The 19,931-nt window shown below is 34.3% G+C and overlaps 1 protein-coding gene across 2 annotated transcripts in view; it reads left to right on the top strand.

Moving 5' to 3' along the window:
* The window catches only part of FAM155A (family with sequence similarity 155 member A), a 607,234-nt gene extending 587,524 nt beyond the window's left edge, over positions 1–19,710 (top strand). Inside the window, exons 3-4 of one of the 2 annotated variants that reach the window (XM_028527079.2) lie at positions 16,431–16,476; positions 18,255–19,710. In XM_028527079.2, the coding sequence (XP_028382880.1) occupies positions 16,431–16,453 (23 nt within the window). In that variant the 3' untranslated portion in view covers positions 16,454–16,476; positions 18,255–19,710. The remainder of the gene's footprint in view (positions 1–16,430; positions 16,477–18,254) is intronic. The other variant, XM_028527077.2, reaches the window with a different exon arrangement.
* Positions 19,711–19,931: the final 221 nt, after the last annotated feature.

The raw sequence follows: 19,931 nt of genomic DNA, 5'->3' as shown, positions 1-19,931 counted from the left end.
GTAAAATATTACAACATCATTATTTTTCAATTCTTTAAATACTAGTATTAGGACTTTTTTTACACTGGTCCTTTTTATTTCCGTATTATATTACCCCCACCTTGTCTAATTCTTAATTTAAAACGTAATCTTTTCTTCCTTTCTTCTCTCTCTGTCATCACAGAATGGTTGCAGGATTAGAATAGGTGTAGAATAGTTGACATATCAAACATTATAAATGTCAAGTGAAGGGGACCCAAGGAGCCCAACTTCTCACTCAATGCATTACTTTATATTGATTGTGTTGCCACTGGGAGATATAAACTTCAAAAATTCATTTTTATTATTCATCATACATAATTTCTTAGTTTAACAGGTCCTGCTAAACACACACACACACACACACACACACACACACACACACGTAGTCAGAAGACAGTAGATATCTAATCCATTGAAAGAATGACTATTTTGTCATTATAAAGAACAGATAGAACCAGATATTCTAGGTCTCTCAAATGAGAGTTGTCACTGAGTGTTAAATACTATTATTTGCACCCCCAAAAGAGAGAGAATAATTTCATTGTATTGTATTTCTATCACTTTAAACTCATTCTCTGACAAAGTAGCAACCACTGCCAGACTCCTTTGCATTTTGTTAAAACTTGAGTCTTGCTTCTTCAGTGGCAGACGTAAACCAATGACTCCAGGGGAAACTGGCAGAAAGAAAAACATAGAAATAACTCAAGATAGTATTGGATGAAATGAATCAAAATTATGCCAGTCTACCTTGCCTTGTAACTAGGGGAATGAACAATTCATATGCTACTGCCTGAGACATTCCCTTTGGCAAAGGACGTGCCAGAATCTCATTCAGTGAAAAATATGTGTGACCATTAGATGCCACTTTATTTTTAATGGAAGTATGCATTCTAATGAATGATATATTCCTCAAACAGATCTACATTTTGTCCCTGAAACCCCTACCTGCCTGTCATTAATGTCACTGCTTCCAATGTTTTTATAACTTTTGTTTTGTTATACAACTCTATTTTCATTTTAATGTCCTACTTTAAATGTTGAAACTGCTGGAAGTCAATTCAATTCAAATAAGACAAATAAAGGTGGCTAATCTATTTAATATTCTTTTTATTAAAGTTAATATTGATTTTAAACTATTGAGACTGATTTTCTTATCTGCTACAAAAACTTTTCTAGAATATTTGCTTTTCATTAGAATTGGTGTATTGCCAATTTGAGTTTTGGCATTTGTTTTAAGTAAAAACATTTTGATTAAAATCACAACTGTATTTTTGTTCTCATTTAATATTTTAAAAACTGGTGTATCAAATTAGGAAAATGATTTTCCCTAAACTCATTGAAAAGAAAGCATATTTTTGAAGTCAGGGTCTTTTTATGAGGTGTTTACATGCCTTGAAGCCATTAACATGTGTCTATGTATGCATGAGTATACACAGACATTGGGATAATTTTGTATGTATTCTGTGATTACACAGAAACTCTGGTTTTCTCTTTAGAAAAGAAAGCAGGAAATGTTGTTCCTACTCTAAATACATTGATGGATCAAAGCATTAGCAAAACTGTCTCTTCAATTACAGCTCATGGTTTGAGATACTGCAGCCATAGAATTATTTACATAGTTTCCTGTTTTCAAGGATATTTCCTTAACAGAGTCTTAGTTACCAAGGATTTCTAAATTAAAAAAAAAAAGACTGGTATATATACAAAACAATGACACTGATTTACAATATGTGAGCCCCACTAAGCCATTTCCAGAGAAAAATAACAAAAATGAAGGGAAATAGAACATAATAGGTACTGTTCTTAACAAGGAACATACAGTTTTCTTCATGTGGCTTCGTGGGCAACAATGCTGAATGAGCTGTTACTCAACAGGAAGTCACAGAAACATCCCATGAGAGAGATCCAGTTTTTTCACATCCTCCTGTAATGTAGATTCATATGACACACTTCAACAAATTTCTGTGAATTCCTGAATGTAGTTTGTGAAATTCCCTAAAACACTCTTCTTGCCTATAAGAACAATTTAACTGGAAAAGTGAAAGCATCTTGCAATGTTACTTTGTTCATAATGATGGAAGAGAAGGAGTTGAGATTTTGTATTCCTTTCACATTTGACTCTTACCAGATCCACCTGGAGCCCCTGGTACTTGGTAGCTTAACAGAATGAAAGGAAGGGCAGGTCTTTTGTCCCACCAGTACTCATTGCCTTGAACCCTGCATTATTTTGATGCCCATTCAGATGCAAACAGCTGCACTCTGGTGTGCTAACCTCTCTACCAGTAATCTATGTATGGCTTTCCTCCACACCACCTTATAAAGTCTTCATGAAGGCAACCATAAAAAGATTCATTAGGGATGGGGTTGAAGATTATGGTAAATGATATATCTGGTGAGCATGCATTTTCTTTGTCCATTACTGTTTCTTTTCTTGTTACTTACAATAAATTTTTCATAATTAAAAAAACCACTGTAAGCATTTGGGGGAAAAATAACAATGTGAAATATGATATTGAACAGCACTTGTTAGGTTTCTGTTGAAACTCTCTGACTGCAAAGAGTCTTTGTTCTAGTAAAGTCCTGGAGAACTTTAGGACCCATTGTTGAGGAAATTCTCTGCTTAGTGTCAAGATATTTCAAATGCCTGACATATTAATCAACTTAGTTTATGCTTCGAATGAGTGAGTGAATTCTCTGTAGAATGAGCCTGACCTTTTAATGCAAGCCTATGATTTTGATTTCAATTAGTATCATTTTCAGTTTTTAGAGCAACCTATATTCTATAGAATGTATAGTTAGCTTTCAGCTCTAACTTATCTTTATAGAACTAGGTATTTGTACAGCCTATTCTTGAGAATTTGTGTCACTTTACTTTCTGATATATGTACTTATATTTTACCATTAGGTTACATTGATTTGCCTTTTTATCTAATATATTCAATCCATTGAAGCATTCTCTTATAACTCGAGGTATTAGTGCATACATTATTCCTTGGTTCCTTCCTCTCATTGAACAAATACTCATGTTCTTTTGGAGATAAGCAACCTGCTAGGTATTTAGAGTGCCAGAAGGGAGTGAATGTGTGATCTCTACTCTTAACAGTGTCAAGTAGAATAAAAGTAAATATGCTATTAATATTAGTTAGATATAAAAGCAATGTTAGACTTTATTCATCATACATAAATGATATACCTGTCCCTACACCCCTAAAAATCAAATCCTTTTAAAATGTATATCTTAATTACTAAAAATTTGTCCTTGCTTAAAAATAATACTGTATATGTATGTAGACATTCCTAAGTCTCATTCCTTTTACAGATGATCACTATGATTCGGAAATTGTTTTCTAGAATTTTTTCCTTGACCTCTAATTTTACGTTGTTTTATCATCCAATTTTAAATTTGCCATAGAAAATTAGCAAATTCTCTAAAGATCACTTATTTTATTAAATTTACCTTTTTAAAAAAGTGGATGCAGTTTGAATACCAGTTATTCTAAATAAATTGTAGGATATAGTCATATGAAATCACTATTGTAGCAAATATAAAATGAAGATATATTAAAGAGGTATAGCACTAATTTTGAAAACTCTTCTGCAACACTAATAATTTACATGATGGCAAAAATTTGTCTTTAAAATGAGCAAACTGTTGCATTCGAATAGAGTAGTGTGACTTCCAGTTCAAATTGGCAAGCTGAAGCCAAAATTTTACTTCCCATCTGTCTTTAAACCTTATTGAAATTGATGTAGAAATTACAAAATTAGATACAGTTGTTGAGTTAACAAAATCTAGAAAATAAGACATTGATAAAACAAAGACAAATTATACACACACACACACACACACACAGATGCATCACTTTAGAATACTGCCAGATTTGGTGGAGCCTTCAGAGCAGGATCTCAAAAAGACCACAGCCAAGGTGGGAACTCTTCTTCCAATAGGTCCTTTTGATGATCTTGGTTTATTTATTGGGAAGTAGAGAGAACAGGATCTATTTACAGAAGGTATTGAATGAGCTACTGAGATGGATGTGAGGAAGCCTTCTTATTTGTGACTTTTGGCTAATAGGAAAGGAGCTGAAATTTGTTTACTTGATCTCCACTTATTCACCCTAAGTAGAATTTTGCCATTTGACAAGCTTGAGATTGAAGATGTCACAAGATTAAAATGTTAAGTGGAAGAACCAGGATCCACCGAATATAAACTTTATAGAAAAAAAGAGAGAGGAAAAAAACAAAGGTGGTAGTAGAAGAAATGTTTCATTATCAAAGCGAGGCTTGAAGTAATTTCTCCAGAGTGGAAGAAAACTATGGTTTCAGATAGAAAAGGTCCAGCAAAAGAAGCTATAAAGAAAGCACATGTAGACATATCTTCTTGAAATGTTAGAGTATAAAAAATATATGAAGTATTGATAGAGGTTTCATAGAAAATAGCAAACTGAAGCCCTCAATGAAATGAGAAAAATATTAACATTAATGTGGTAGGCAGGAATTTGGCCCCAATGGTCTCCCTTGATATTATGCCTATAAATATGCTACATTACATAGCAAAAAAAAAAAAGGACTTTGCACATGGAACTAAGATTGTTAATCAGCTGACCTTAAAATAGGGCAATTATCCTGGATTATTCAAGTGAACCCAATGTAATCACAGAATACAGAAGGGCTGGCTAGAAATATGAGGCAGAGAGGATATCAGAGAAATAGAAGGCATGGGAAAAACTCATCCTGCTATTTCTACAGTTTAAGATGGAGAAAAAGACCATGAGCCAGGGAATGCAGGTAGCCTTTAGGAGCTGAGAATCTCCAGTCAACAGCCAGCAAGAAAACGGGAATCTCACTTCTACAACCACATGAAACTGAATTCTGCTATTCATTATTAGCCTTGATAATCAGGGCCAACACCTTCATTTCAGCCTCAGGAAACCCAGAGCAAGAAACCAGTCAAACTAACCCAGGTTTCTGACCTACAGAACTATGAGATAATAAATGGGTGCTATTTTAAGCCATTGTATCTGTGACAGTTTTTTAACAGCAGCTATGGAATGAAAACAGATTTTGGTAACTATAAGTGGAATGCTGCTGTAACAAATGCCTAGAAATGTAGAAGTGGCTGTGGAATAAGGAAGTGGAGGAACATGGAAGAATTTTGAGAAACATGATAGAAAACGCCCAGATTGCTTTGAACAGGATGGCAATAGAAATAGGGACATTGGAGACTGCAGGTGAGAGATTAGAAAGAAATGAGAAACATGTTGATAGAAATTAGAAATATGATATATGGTAAGAGAAAGCTTAGCAGAATTATGCTCTGCATTTATAGGGAAGGCAGAGATGGTAAGTTGTGAAGTTGGCTCTATAGGCTGAGGAGATAAACATTATAAGCAAAGTGATTAAGGTGCGACCTGTTTTTTTTTTCTTGATGCTTATAGTAAAATTCAAAAGGAAAGAGATAAATGAGAGAACTGTGAACAATAAGAATTTTTTATTTGATGATTTGGGAAAATTTCAGTCTACCAAGTTGGCAAGAAATTACAAAAATTATCTAATGGAGTGAATCCCTATGACATAGGCAAGAGTCTCACAGTTACTGAGAAATTTATAACAGCAAAAATACTCACAGCTTGGACTAAAAGGGACAGAGACAGGATAAAATGAAGGAAGGCTGTTGGACCCCCAAAATTCTGTGGCAGGAAACATGTTAATGAAACTACTCAGCTGCACACATATACTACTGTTCATAAACAAGGATAAAGCAGAGGGCAAAGCTTGGACCCTAGAGGGTAGAGCTGAGAACCACAGTGGATCTTTCCCAGGCCTGGAAACCTAATGGAGTTTGTGCAGCTGGATTTCAAAATCTATTTGGATTTCTTTTTACTTCTATTTTTGAAGTAGAGTGTCTGTAACTAGTAACCTACATTTGTCTCACTGTTTTATGTTGGGAGCAGATAACTTGCTTTCTAGTTTCACAGATAGAAAGAAATATTATCCCAGGATGGATTATGCCCAGAATCAGATCCATACCTATTTTAGGTGGTTTAGATATTGAGATTTGGAGATTTAAACCTGATGATATTTAGAGGAGATTTCTACACTTAAGTTGGTGCTATATTGGGTGGAGACTTTGGGAACCTTGGATAGGGTGAATGTGTTTTGCATGTAACGCAGGTGTAAATCTTTGCAGGCCATAAGGTGGAGCTAATAATGCCCCCTTTGAAAGGTGGCCATGACCTAATCCCCAGAACCTCTGAATGTATTACATAGGAAAAGGGGCTTTGTAGATACGATTAAGATTATAGATGTTGAGATGGGGAAATTATTCTGGATTATCTGGGTGGGCCCCATCTCAATACACAGGCCCTGAAAGACACTGAAGGCAGAAAAGTCAGTCAGTGAGACACCACATAAGAGACAGGAAAGATATAGTAAAAGGAGAGGTCAGAGACACTGGAAGAATGAGAAAGATTCCATCTACCTTTGCTGGCTTTGAAGATGGAGAAAGGGGGCATGAGCCAAGGAATGGACTAGATGATCTCTAGAAGCTGAGAACAACCCTGATCAACAGCATACAAGGAAATTGGGACCTCAGTCCTACATTCACAGAGAACTGAATTCTACCAATAAACTGAATGAACTCTGAAGTAGATCCTTCCCTATAAGCTCTAATAAGGAACTCAGCCCTACCAACATCTTGATTTTGGATTCGTGAATATAGACCAGAGAAACCAGTCAACCTTTCTAGCTTCTGACCTACAGAACTATTAGTAAATAATTAAGTATTGTTTTAAGCTACTAAATTTGTGGTAATTTGTTACAGCATCAAATTACCAGAAAGAGCTGTCCAGAAAGTATCCAGACATATAGACTATATGGCTGGGCTGTCCAGAAAGTATCTAGCCATATACTATGAAAAAATAGAGACATTTATTGAAGAAGATACAAGATACAAAAAACATTGTGATAAGACAATGATGCTTCCGTTCCCTTCAAAGTAGGCATGTTGGGTCCTCACACAGTTCTTCCACTGTTCAAAACATTCTGAAAAACCCTTTGTTGGAATCTCCATCAGCTGCCCCACAGTTTTTTGAATCTCATTGATAATCTGAAATCTCCTCCTTTTCAAAGGTGATTTTAGTTTTGAGAAAAGCCAGAAGTCTTGGAGCACCAAATCTGGGCTGTAGGGGGCTGAGTCACCTGAGTGATTTGATATTTTACCAAAAATCTTTGCATGAGATGTGATGAGTGAGCAACCGATTGTCATGATGAAGCTACCAATCACCAGTTGCTCATAGCTGCAGCCATTTTCATTGTATTACATCTGTCAAACAATGAAGAAAACTTAGGTAGTACTCCTTATTAATGGTTTGACCTGGAGGGGCATATTCCTGATGGACACCTTCCCAATGAAAAACACAATTAACATTGTCTTGATCTTGCTTGACTTTGCTGTGCCTTCTTCTGGCATAGAGAATCAGGTGATTTCCATTGAGACAACCAGGCCTTTGTTTCCAGATCATAGCTGTAGACCCACGATTCACTTCCAGTTATGATCTTGAGGAAATCTGGTTCATTGGTAGCAGTTTGAATCAAGTCACTAGTAACTATAGCATGATGTTCCTTCTGCCCTCATAGCAGATGTCATGACACATTTCATGACAAGATCCTGCATCAAAACCTTGGACACAGTAGTTTTTGGAATCCCTAGATCAGCTTCTAGTTCTTGCACTATCAGTAACCAAACTTTATTGATTGCAGCCTGTACACATTCAACATTCTCAGGTGTTCTGCTTGTTTGCAGGCCTTCCAGAATGTGGACCACTTTCAACAGATTCTTGACCATCCTTGAAGCATTTGTTCCACACTCTTATTTGTGCTGCATTCATTGTATCATACTTGAAAGCCTTCTGAATCATCTGAATTCATGTCATGGAGGAATGTTCAAGCTTAATGAAAAATTTGATGCAGATTCATTGTTCTACTCATTTAGTCATTTTGAATGTGATGACCACACAGTACACATGCTCAGTCAATAGTGTCTACTGCCCATACTGACTAGCAGAGCAAAGTCATAATTGTTCACACATACCCATTCCTGTCTACTCTCCTGGGCTGCCAGTTTACATCGATGTCATGCAAACTGTTTTCATTATATTAACAATGTCTGAACTTTTTCCAGAAAGACATCAACATATATAAGAAACAAATACAATCAGAATTTCATACACAATGTTAGACACTAAGACAATAAAATATGTTGCCAAAGTTATTAGAAGATAAATTTATGAATGTAGGATGCTACACCCAGGTAAAATATATTTCAAAGAGAATAAATTCTGTTAAATACATATACTCTTGAAAGTTAACTTTCCATATATCTGAAAAATTAAAGTTTTACTGTAATAAAATAAAAATGTAATTATGAAAGAGGATAATACAGAATCTCAATATTGGTGATATAGTAAGAATAAATCTTAAGAAAATATCTGTTCAATAAAAATAAATAATCTGTTCACATTACAGCCTTGAAATTGGTATGATTATGAAAGTGGATAAGTTAGTGATATGGGGATATATAGGGCTGACAGTATAATATTTTTTTCTGATTACATGAAAAAAAATAAAACTAGAACCTTGAAAAATGTACAAGAAAATCATGACTAAAGTATAAAGCCATCTGAAATTTTCATAAATTTTATGAATTGATAAATTATAAAAAGTGATAATTTTGTCTAATACAGGGATGAAAAATAGGTTTACAGCTGTGAGTATGCAACTTGTCTTATTATTTATTAATTTTATTATTTTCCATATGAACAACTATAAACCTACTTTTGCACACTGTGTTTAAAATACTTTAAATATAGTAATTAATAGAATTAAATTAACTCTAAGGATGTTTTTATTTTTATTTTTAAAATTAACATGTAGAACAAAAGCATAGCAAAATGTAACTAATTTCAAAACAAAAGCAATGACTGGCAAAATTTGGGGGCTAATAGGTTAAGAGAGACTAAAGTGATATGAAATTACTTAGCTTCCTCAGCTTAGAATAATTAACTATGTTCTGAAATCACTGGAATAAGAAATATATGCATGAATATATTGTTGTTTAGAGTTATGAAGATAATCACTCCCAACATAAAAGCAGATGAAAAGCAAAAACAAAAGCCATCAAAAGGTCATACTGGATTATGGCCCCCATAATGACTTTAACTTGAATACGTCTCTTAAGGCTCACTTATTAAATAAGGTCACTTTCTGTGGTACTAGGACTCAGGTCTTTAACAAACCTTTTGGGGGACTTGATTCAACCTTTAATTCACATAAAATGAAATATGAACTCTAATGAAATATGCTATACATAAAAGAAGAAAGACAGAGTTTGAAAGGCAGAATAGCATATATTTGACTAGCATCTACTCAATAAAATTCAAGGGCATATAGACCTTCAAAACAAGGATAGAAGAGTGAATGGGGATTTGGCTGGGAAGCAGGAAAACATAACAAAAGATTTGGATTTAAAAAATAAAATATTGCCAGGCAGCAAAAAATGCAAATATGCAAATGCAAATATGCAAATGCAAATATGCAAATGCAAAATACATGTACAGTAGCAACCACAGAGAAGTTGAAAAAAGTAAAGGGGAGGGTAAGCTTGATAAATACAGAGGTAAAGTTCAAGTTGAAGACCAAGAATATAAAAATGATAATGGGATGTGATAAATTGAAAACATACATACATGGAACTGAAGAAACAATCAAAGATATAATAGGAAATATCTTTCCTGAGTTTAAGGACACTCCTTTGGCAGATAAAAGTGGTTCCCCCCATTCCGGAAAAATTAAGGAAATTAGACCAAATTGCAAACATTCTTTAATTTTGAAAATGTAGTAAATAGTCTACAATCTCCAAAGTGGAAAACACCATATATGACCAGAAGAAAAACACTAAGTCACCTTCTCCTTTCAAAGAAGGACTTTTGCATCTTTATTTGTTGCGTGGAAACCTTTCTCTGGTGTACCTAGTTGGACAAGAAAAAAAAGTCAAATAGATTTGCTTTGCCAGAAGTCTGTCATTGAGCACAGCAATCCTGACTGAAAGCAAAACATGAAGTTATACATGCCCATATATGTGAAAAAGCAGAAAAGATTTGCCTGCAAGGTAGGGGTGGAGGTGTGCAGTGGGAAACAGATTAATTATCCAGGTGAAGAGCACACCCAGTTCTGATGGCCACACTATTTCTTGAAATAGGCTTGAAGTTTTCTAACATTCCTCCCACCACCTGTTTTTCTTTTTTAAAATACTATAGCTCCAGTGGGTTTTTGTTCCTTGCAACCAAATAATCCCTGAATAAGATTAATATAGAACAATATGCAAATATTTTTACTAATCACCAGGATAAAAGACATAAAATATTAGTAATTTGATAATAAATAAATATAAAACATTTGATGATAGCCAAAAGAGGTGGCAGGATAAGGAGTTGAAGCAAAAGTTTAATTCCCTTATCAATAATCCTGATGATTACATAAATATAGGTTCAAATGTGTGTGATTTTTTAAAAAATAAGTTCAAGTAGAATTAATAACAACGTGCATTTAACAAATTATAAAAATATGCATTTAAATATTCTTGCACAGCATATGATAGAAATCAAAGAGAATAATAAACAAACATCTTTAAATGTTGGAAATGTTATGTGATGAAAGTGAGACCAAGAACTACAGATCTGAAAAAATGTAAATTGATTAAACTCTCCTTTTCAATCATTGTAAAACTCTTAGATGTAGAATACAGTGTAGAGAAAAATATAAAATAAAGAGACCAATAAAAATTAAAACAATAACCCTGGTTGGTTGGTGTGGCCCAATGGATTGAGCGCCGGCCAGCAAACCAAAGGGTTGCTAGTTTGATTCCCAGTCTAGGGCACATGTCTGAGTTGTGGGCCAGGTCCGCTGTGGGAGGTGTGTGAGAGGCAACCATACATTGATGTTTCTCTCCCTCTCTTTCTCTCACCCTTTCCCTCTGTCTAAAAATAGATAAATAAAATCTTAAATATGGATGGAACTGGAGAGCATTATGCTAAGTGAAATAAGCCAGGGGATAAAAGACAAATACCATATGATCTCACCTTTAAGTGGAACCTAATCAAAAAAACAAGCAAGCAAAATATAACCAGAGACATTGAAATTAAGAACAAATGGACAGTAGCCAGAGGGGAGATGGAATGGAATAATGGGGGAAAAAGGATGAAAGGTTTTCAGGAACAACTATAAAGAACACAAGGAAAAAACCAAGGGAGTGTGGAATCAGGGGAAGGAGGTGGAGGTAGCTGGGGAGGGGGGTACAGGTGAGTGGAAAGGGCAGAAAACTGTACTTGAACAACAATAAAATTAAAATAAAAAATAGCAAAATAACAAAAACTAAAAAAAATTAAAACAATGAACAAATGTGCTAATATGTATAGAGATTGTCTCAATATCAAACAAAAATATTCAAAACCACAACAGGAACAAAAACAACAACAAAACATCACCAGAAACAAAAAAACACACACACACACACACTTTATAAGAACAAAGAGTGTCATATTTTCTTGATTACTAGTAAACTTCCAGTGAAAAATATAAAGATTTATGAATTTTCTGTATCTACTGACATACTAGCTAAATGTCTAGATCAAAATCATTAGAAAAAGCCAAAGACACATTTCTCAGTTAATGACATTCTGAATAGGCAAAGTTCCAGACATAGAAACTAAGTAAAGTTAACCAGTGTTAACATTTGCAAATGTTATGCAATATGCATATAATTTTATATTAACACAAAAAACATTTGGGAAAAATCAACTTTTTAAAAGTCATATTTTTGAAATGAATGTAAATAAAACTTGAATTAGTGACAAAGTATTTTCTAAAGTATATCAAACAATTGAAATTAAAAGAATATAAAGCAGTAAAACACTCTTTAAATCATTAAGATATAAAAGGATATGTCAAATAACTGTATATGGAAACATAAGAGAATTGGCTAAACCTGTTCTCAGACAAGAATTTAGAGCAATAAATGTTCTCCTTATTAAGGAAAAAATGAATTTAAATAAGTGCCATTCATTCAACATAGAAAACAAGAAAAAATTAAACAAAATATGAAAGAATTAACATAAATGAAAAAAATCAAAGGATTAACAAACAGCATAATTATTGACGTGTTCAAAAGCTGTATGTTTAAAAATACAAATGAAAATAAAAAAAATATTGCAAGCCTTATCCAGGATTAAAACAATGAGATAAAATAAAAATAAAATATCAATGAAGAGGAAGATGATATAGAGTAATTGTTTTAAAATGAGACAATATTATGTACAACTCTACATTAATAAGTGTACAACTCTCAATAAAACTCATTATTGTTAGAGAAATACAAATGCTTGAAACTGACTTAAAACAATCTTCGTAGATTAATAACCATGAGAGGAACTATAAAATTATAAAAATTACTTAAAAGAAATTATATCCAGAAAGTTTTATAAATTCCAAGCCATATAAACTGTTCTAGCATTTCTAAAATTCTATAACTATGTATGTGTGTGCATATGTATGTGTACATAAATACATACAAACATTTTATATATATAATCTTGTAATAAGCACATAAAATATAAAATAAATATCAAATCAAATAAAGAATACAATATAAAGTAAAACCTCATGCATAATATAATTTTATATTTGAAATGTATATATAATATCCACAAAGTATATATGTGTATATATATATATATATATGTCTGTATTAATAAAAAAATGGGAAAAATACCAATCATTTCTCCTTTTTTCTTTTTTTTATTCTAACAAATTCAGATTTGGGGTGATTTTCCACATTTTTTTACTTCATTGTTTTCTAAACTTTTGCATTCAAAAATATATTGAAATATATTAGTAGTTCAAATATTTGAAAAATTAGTCTCATATATCCTTGGACTTAAAGATGGTAAAAGGTAAACTGCGGAGGTAATGAAGGATTATATTTAAATATCATGTGTTTATTCTAAGGATTTCCTGAGACTATTTGACTTTCCTGTACTTAACTAATATTTATAATGACCATACTGGAATAATTGTGTTAAGCAGTGAAAAATAAGGTGTTTCTGTGAGTGCGTCAGAATAATTGAAAACAGAAAAAGAATTTTAATTAGATGTTTTTCCAATCTCTTCTTAATTTATTAAAGGAATTATTAATATAATGTGAGATTTTACTATCTGCCAGGCACTGTTCTAAACCATTTATATGTATTATTTAATCCTCTTAAAAAAGCTCCATAATGTTGATACTAGAAGATTGAGAAATAATTGTTATAATCATTATTCAATGTCGAATAACAGGTAATGATTCATTATTTATTGCAAATAGAACATTTTGTAAGCAAATTATATCAGAATGGCATTTCATTAACTGAAAATTTGCTTCTTTTTTTCTAACCCTGATTACTTATATATTTGTACAATTGAGACTATTGTTTAAGAAATTATTTATTTTTATTTAGAAATATGTTCTTATAGTTTGTTCGATGAGGAAGGGTTAACCTGTCTGTGTACAAATGGCTTATGGGGAAGGGCATTGGGAACTATCCTTGTGAGGGAGTCAGGGTGGAGGATTTGGCTGAGGGTAAAGGTCTGAGGCTGGGATTGCTCTTCACAGACGCCCTTATTTTAAGAAGTAGCTGCCCAGGGGCCAAGAAATTTTTTAGGTAAGGCTGCTCTCCTCATCTAAGGGTCATTTCTGGGGAGACACTGAGGCAGGATCTACCTGCAGGCAGCATTCCCAGAGGGAAGGGCAAACATTGTGTCCTGCGAGGCGGCGGGGGGGGGGGGGGGCGCTCTGGATGCATACCCCACCATCTATCACATAAAGCAAGAAACACTGAACTTATCAGGCTGTATGTCCTTACTTATTCAAAAGATGAAAAAAGGGAAACAGACATCTGTCAGAATTCAATAGAGTAGAATAATGCACAGAAAAGAGCAGTAACATTTTCTAAGTAGATCTAACAGAAAAGAAATTGTTTTGAAGCATAAATCCAAAAAAACAGAACAATGGATAATGAGACACTAACTAAACACCTCTTAAAAACTAGAAAGAAAATTGATGCATGCAAAAGGATTTTTTGAAGGCTAGAAGCAGCAGGGAGGAAATCAAGAGTCAACAAGATTTATAGACTGTAGCTATGTAAATTCCAAGACTGTTTCCAGACACAGGAATCAACAGCATAAGATGTTTGGAGAAGGCAACAAAATAAGAAGGACTTGGTGGAAATCTGTTCAAGAAGCTATTAGATCTCCACAGCCCATGCCCCCATCTCCAACCTGGCAATTTTCCCTTCATCATCCCAGAGAGAAGACTTGGAATATTTTGTCTGTGGGAGGAGAAGTATATTTTTAGAGACTATTGTAGAACATTGTTGTACTTGTTGGCATGGGGAGGGGCTAACCAAAAACAAGTTGGTTAGCTCTAAGGAAAACAGAATGGGGATGAAGTGAATGCTGAAGGCTGAGACTCTTAGGAAACTGGATGCCAGGCTTTCCCACTAGTGAATAGATATTGAATATTTTCTGGGCAATCCAAACAACGTAAAGGAAAGAATTTAAAAATTTTCTCAATCAAAATGGTTGAGATAAGTCATCCTACAGTGTAGCTCACAGCTCACAGCTCACAATCCTTGTTAGGTGCCCAGATTCTAATACTTTTGAATGTAGGCAGACAATCAAGAATGTGCAGGCTTCCCATGTAAAAAAAAAATGAGATAAAGAAAAAATTTGATTTGGAGAAGAGAGCCCATGAAGAGGGGAAATAAAACATGACAAACAAAACAGCTGCAAATGTCTGAAAGCAATAAAAGAATATATTGCAACTATCCATTGAGAACACTTCTAGAAAAGAATCCCTAACACTGAGAGTACATGAAAGTACTCTTCAAAATTAAAATGTGGCATGAAAAAGAGAAAAAAACTCAAAATTTATGCAATAAAGTTCATTGAATCTTCTCAAAAGCAGAGCAAAGGGATAAAGGATAAAGTTATATAAAATAGGAGAGCTGAGACAAGAAAATTAAAGGACAGGTCTGAGAGATCTCACGACTAAATATTGGAGTGATGCTTAATACATGTGAAGGGTACAGATTTCTAAACCAGAATTTGATACTCAGCCAAGCAGTCAATTAAATATTCAGAAAAATAAACACTATTTTAGGCACATAGCATCTTAGAAATTTACTCCCATGAGCTTTTTCTCATAACGATACTAGATATTGTGGTCCACCAAAATGAGAAAGGAGGCATAGGATACAGGAAATAGGAAGTCCACAAGAGAGAGGCAGCAAGCATCTCCAGGAGGATTATTCATTAGGATTTTTGGGCTGATAAGTATGCACTAGACATGAAAGCAACCAGTCTGGATGGTAAAAGGCTTCAGGAAATGTTTCTTCAGGAAGATAAAACTGATAGAATACCTGGCTCAGTCAAAACCACTTGTAAGGTATTTGGGAGTGAGTTAGTAAGTACACAGAAAACTGCAAGATGTTAGCTCTAGGAAACACAAGTTGGTTAAGGAATAGGAAATTAATGTTTACTACTTGGATGAGTTAAAGATTGTTTTTACAACATCCTAATAAAGCAAACGTTAAATATTGAACTCACCACCAGGGCAGAATGGTGTTGGGGGGATGGGATGGAAGGGATCATATAAGCTGGAGGAAGCAGGAGAATGAGTGTTTTATCTTCATATACAAAATGAAAATAAAAAAGCACAAAGCAGGTTATTTACAGAAATGGAGCTAATACAATAACAGCTAAAAGACTTGTAAATATTTGCCACTGAGAAGGAAGTCTTCAAGATGGTGGAGGTAGAAGAATTTTTTTTAATTTTGTAAAATGTCTTGTGGAATTATTTGCTTATTAAGATTCATGAATGTATAACTGAATAAAAACTCATTTAAAAAATGGACAGCAGAAATAGAAAGAGTATTCATTTTGTCAGTCAAAAAGAAGAACACACATATTGGCCTCTGTGAACTGCCTTATCCTTCCTGGAATGACTTTAGTTATAAAGCAACAAGCTAGGTATTGAGCAAATTTGGAAGAGCTTCTTATTTGGGTGACATTGTTTAACATTTTCTGACCACTAACATTCTAAAATGCTGATTGAAATAACGTTTAGATTTCTATTTTTATTATCCTAACTATAAACTCTCTTCATTGTAAAATATAATTTTAGGAAACTTACACTTCAATAAATGATTAATCTACCAGTAAGTTATCATATGTGATAAAAGAAAATATCATACAATAAAATGTCACAGACACAGACCTCATTAATTCAGTTTTTTTCTCCATATTCTATCTAGGCGAAGGTGAAGTTTACCTTTGAATGCCTAAGAAGAAATGAATATTGTAAGCATCATTATAAGGATATCTTGGTCATTTCTTTCAAAGAATCTGAAGATTGCAGTATATAATATATTATTTAATAGATTATTTTTATTAAATAAATATATATTGAGTTTATTCATGTGATAAATGCTTGTCAAGTATTTATGTTCTTCAGGTATTCTGTTACATTTTGGGGGCACAAAGCTGAAAATATATAGTTCTTGCTTTTAAGTTGACAAATGAGGGAAGAAAGTATTATTAAAGTGAACAGTTGTGATTTAAAAAAGTAACAATTGCTCTATTGAAGTTAAACAAAATGCACTAGCAGCCCATACATGTGAATGAAGGCTTCACACAGGGAATTCTTCAGTGAGATGAACTTGAAGGCTAAATGAGGAGAGGTATATTAGTTGGTGGAGAATATTCCAGGGAGGAAAAGCAGTTTGGGCAATGGTACAGGCATGGGTGAAAGTACCATGTATTCTGAAAAGAACCAGTAGTTCAGGATGGTTAGAGCTGAGAGCAATGAATCTTGAAAGAGAGGGAAGGATATTTTAGATTTTTATTTGGGTGGATTCATGAGACAGTATTAATAGCTGCTATTATTAATGGTAGCCAAAGTTTTAAGTTTTATTTCTATTTCTGTTCTAGCACTGAACCAAGCACTTTATATACAATATCTTATTTAATCCTTTCAATTACTCTATCTTTATTTTTAAGTTTTTCAATCTTGAGTATAACATAATAAAATTTGTGTAGAAAATTTATTCTAACACTTGTGAGAAAATGTTTAAGTCAAGTGAAAAAAATGAGATTCAAGTGGTTTGTGCAACTACATAAAAACATTATATATGTATAATATAGCAAGAAACCAGTTGTTTTACTCTTTTCACCACTTTGAGAGTTTTCCATCTATCAATTTTAAAATAAGAACAATGTGTAATTTTAGAGGAAGAAGGGAAAAGAGAAGAGAGAAAGAAAAGAGGTTCTCCAGGAAGGAATAAAAAAGAGAGAGTAAGAGAGTAAGGGTATGAAACAGATATTCACTGGAAATCAATACTGGAGGGAGGATAGGTTGGAAAGGGAGAAGACCAAGAACTGAGAGACTTCTCCTACAGTGGTCTAGGAGAAAGATACCAGGCACATTTATATTATTTCCTTCATTTAAACCTCAAATGGTCCCATTAGGCAGTCATTGATAGAACAGCAAATAGAAGAATAACAATAGTGTTTAGAATATAAATCAAAAGGAAATGGTCACCCATTGGATGTATAGATGATTATGCCCATTCTACCTCCAAGAAAAGTAGATATTAAGGCATGGTGAGGTTTAGGAGAGGAAGTGATTAAGAAAATGGTTCCTGTAGCTATGACATTTTGATTGGTTGGTTATTTCATCTAGCATAACCAGTTGATGTTACTTTATGCATTGCATTAATTAACCACATTCTTGTTAAAGAAAAAGGATGATTACATGTCCTTGGTCACCAAGTTGATCCAGAACCTCAGGTTCTGATTTTGACCTACTGACACCTTTTATCCTATATTCATCTCAACCCAGAACTTTCATGGGATGACCACCGGGAATATAAAAAGAACACAGTGAGAAACTTAAAAGTACCGCTTGAGAGAATGGTTGACTAATTACCCAGACTGTCTTGACTTTCTTTCCTCTACAAAATGTTGAATTGCTTGTAAGAGTTGGTGGATCAGAACGTTAAAATAACAGCTTTGCTCTACTACGAGCTTCCTCTTGCATCTTCCTTTCTTTTTGACCGTCCACTTTCTTCATCTCACAGGGCTCTACGAGACCTTTCTAACCAATGATGAACCAGAATGCTGTGATGTCAGAAGAGAAGAGAAATCAAACAACCCATCCAAAGGGAAGGTGGAAAAAAGTGGCTCGTGTCACAGGACGTCGCTCACAGTTTCCTCAGCAACAAGACTGTGCAACAGCAGACTCAAACTGTGTGTTCTGGTACTGATTCTCTTACATACAGTTCTCACAGCCTCAGTAGCACAGAACACCACAGCGCTGAGCTTCGGAGGCATCAACACGCTGGAGGAAAGCTCGACCAATGAGGAGTAACAGCAGAAGGACAAAGTGTCACCAGAGCGGCCACTGGCCCACCATGAAAATGTAACTGCTGTCCGATGTAACAGAGACTGGGTGCTTTTACCCTCCAATCACTTCTCGCAAGGCCTTTAGGGTAACGTTTAAAAAGATGGGCCTGAATCCAAACAAGGACACAAACACAGCTTTTTATTGACTAAAAGGCTGTCAAGTGACTTCAATTTCTCACACCATTTTATACACTGTGTTTTAATGTTTGGAGGTTTTATTTGCTTTGGTTTTGGTTTTGGTTGATTTGTTTGTTTATTTTTGCACTTGTTAATACTGATTTATTTTGGGGGATGCTTTCTCAGAGGTAAACTAAGTCTTTTCACTGTCTATATATTTCTAGTCATAGTGTGTGTTCATCAGATAGTTTTGTCTCTATGTCCTGTCAGTTTCTATTAGAGGAATGACTGCTATGACCTTGTGGTATAGCAAAAAACAACAAAAAAAATCATAAAAAAAGAAAAAAAAGACAAAAAAAAGAAAACAACAAAAATAAAAATAAAAAAGTCCCTAACTCTCCCTCCTGCCTTGGGAACCAGTGCCCTTCCCGGCCTTTCCTCCCCTGGCCCTGTTCTCTCCCCTAAGCAGACAACATCCGCTTGCTTCTGTCCCTGTGGCCACAGTGACTGGGCGCACATGCTCTGGTGGGCCTCTGAGCTGCTGTTGCACAAACCCGCAACGGACCAGACAAGGGGGTTCCTTTTAGCTGAACAAACAAGTGTTCCCCATAATAGGTGGAATCAGTTTAACACATGTTTATGTTAAAAACAAAATAAAAGCAAAGAAAACTACCATGAACTATGTTGCTCCAGCTTCCATTCCCCAAGGCCCCCAGCCCTTTCTCACCGGTCATGTGGCTCCAAGTGGCCAGCTAGAATCAGGGAGAGAAGAGACAGTAAGTCCTTCCTGGAAGGTGGACTTTCATTGTGATTTCAATTCTGTTGCAGTAACCTAGGAGCCCATGTTGGCCTTTGTAATGAGAACAAAGAGGCTGCAACACAAATCTGGACTTCTTTCTTCCCCTTTATTGTTGTGGAGGAGATAGTAGAGATGCTCAAACACCTGCAGTATGCAGAATATACACAATTTTACTCCAGTATTTCCCCAACATATGGTTTTAAATTATTCTACTATAGAATAATTATTATTCTTCTATTATTATTCTAAAGTGTATGCAATTCTGCATTATCACAAAAGAACTTTTTAAAAAAATAGGTTAGCCATTTTCATTCAAGTGCAAAAACTGTATAACATGCTCTAGATAGTTGAAGAAAAGAGGAGAAATCTGATTGCTCTGTTTGTATTTTTTTCTTTTTGTGGGAACATTTCACCTGCTGAGTGTCTATGAATTTGC

Source organism: Phyllostomus discolor, chromosome 11 (assembly GCF_004126475.2).
Source record: "Phyllostomus discolor isolate MPI-MPIP mPhyDis1 chromosome 11, mPhyDis1.pri.v3, whole genome shotgun sequence".
Taxonomy (NCBI): Eukaryota; Metazoa; Chordata; class Mammalia; order Chiroptera; family Phyllostomidae; genus Phyllostomus; species Phyllostomus discolor.
The sequence above is the reverse complement of the archived record's forward strand: the minus strand, read 5'-3'. Positions and strand labels throughout refer to the sequence as shown.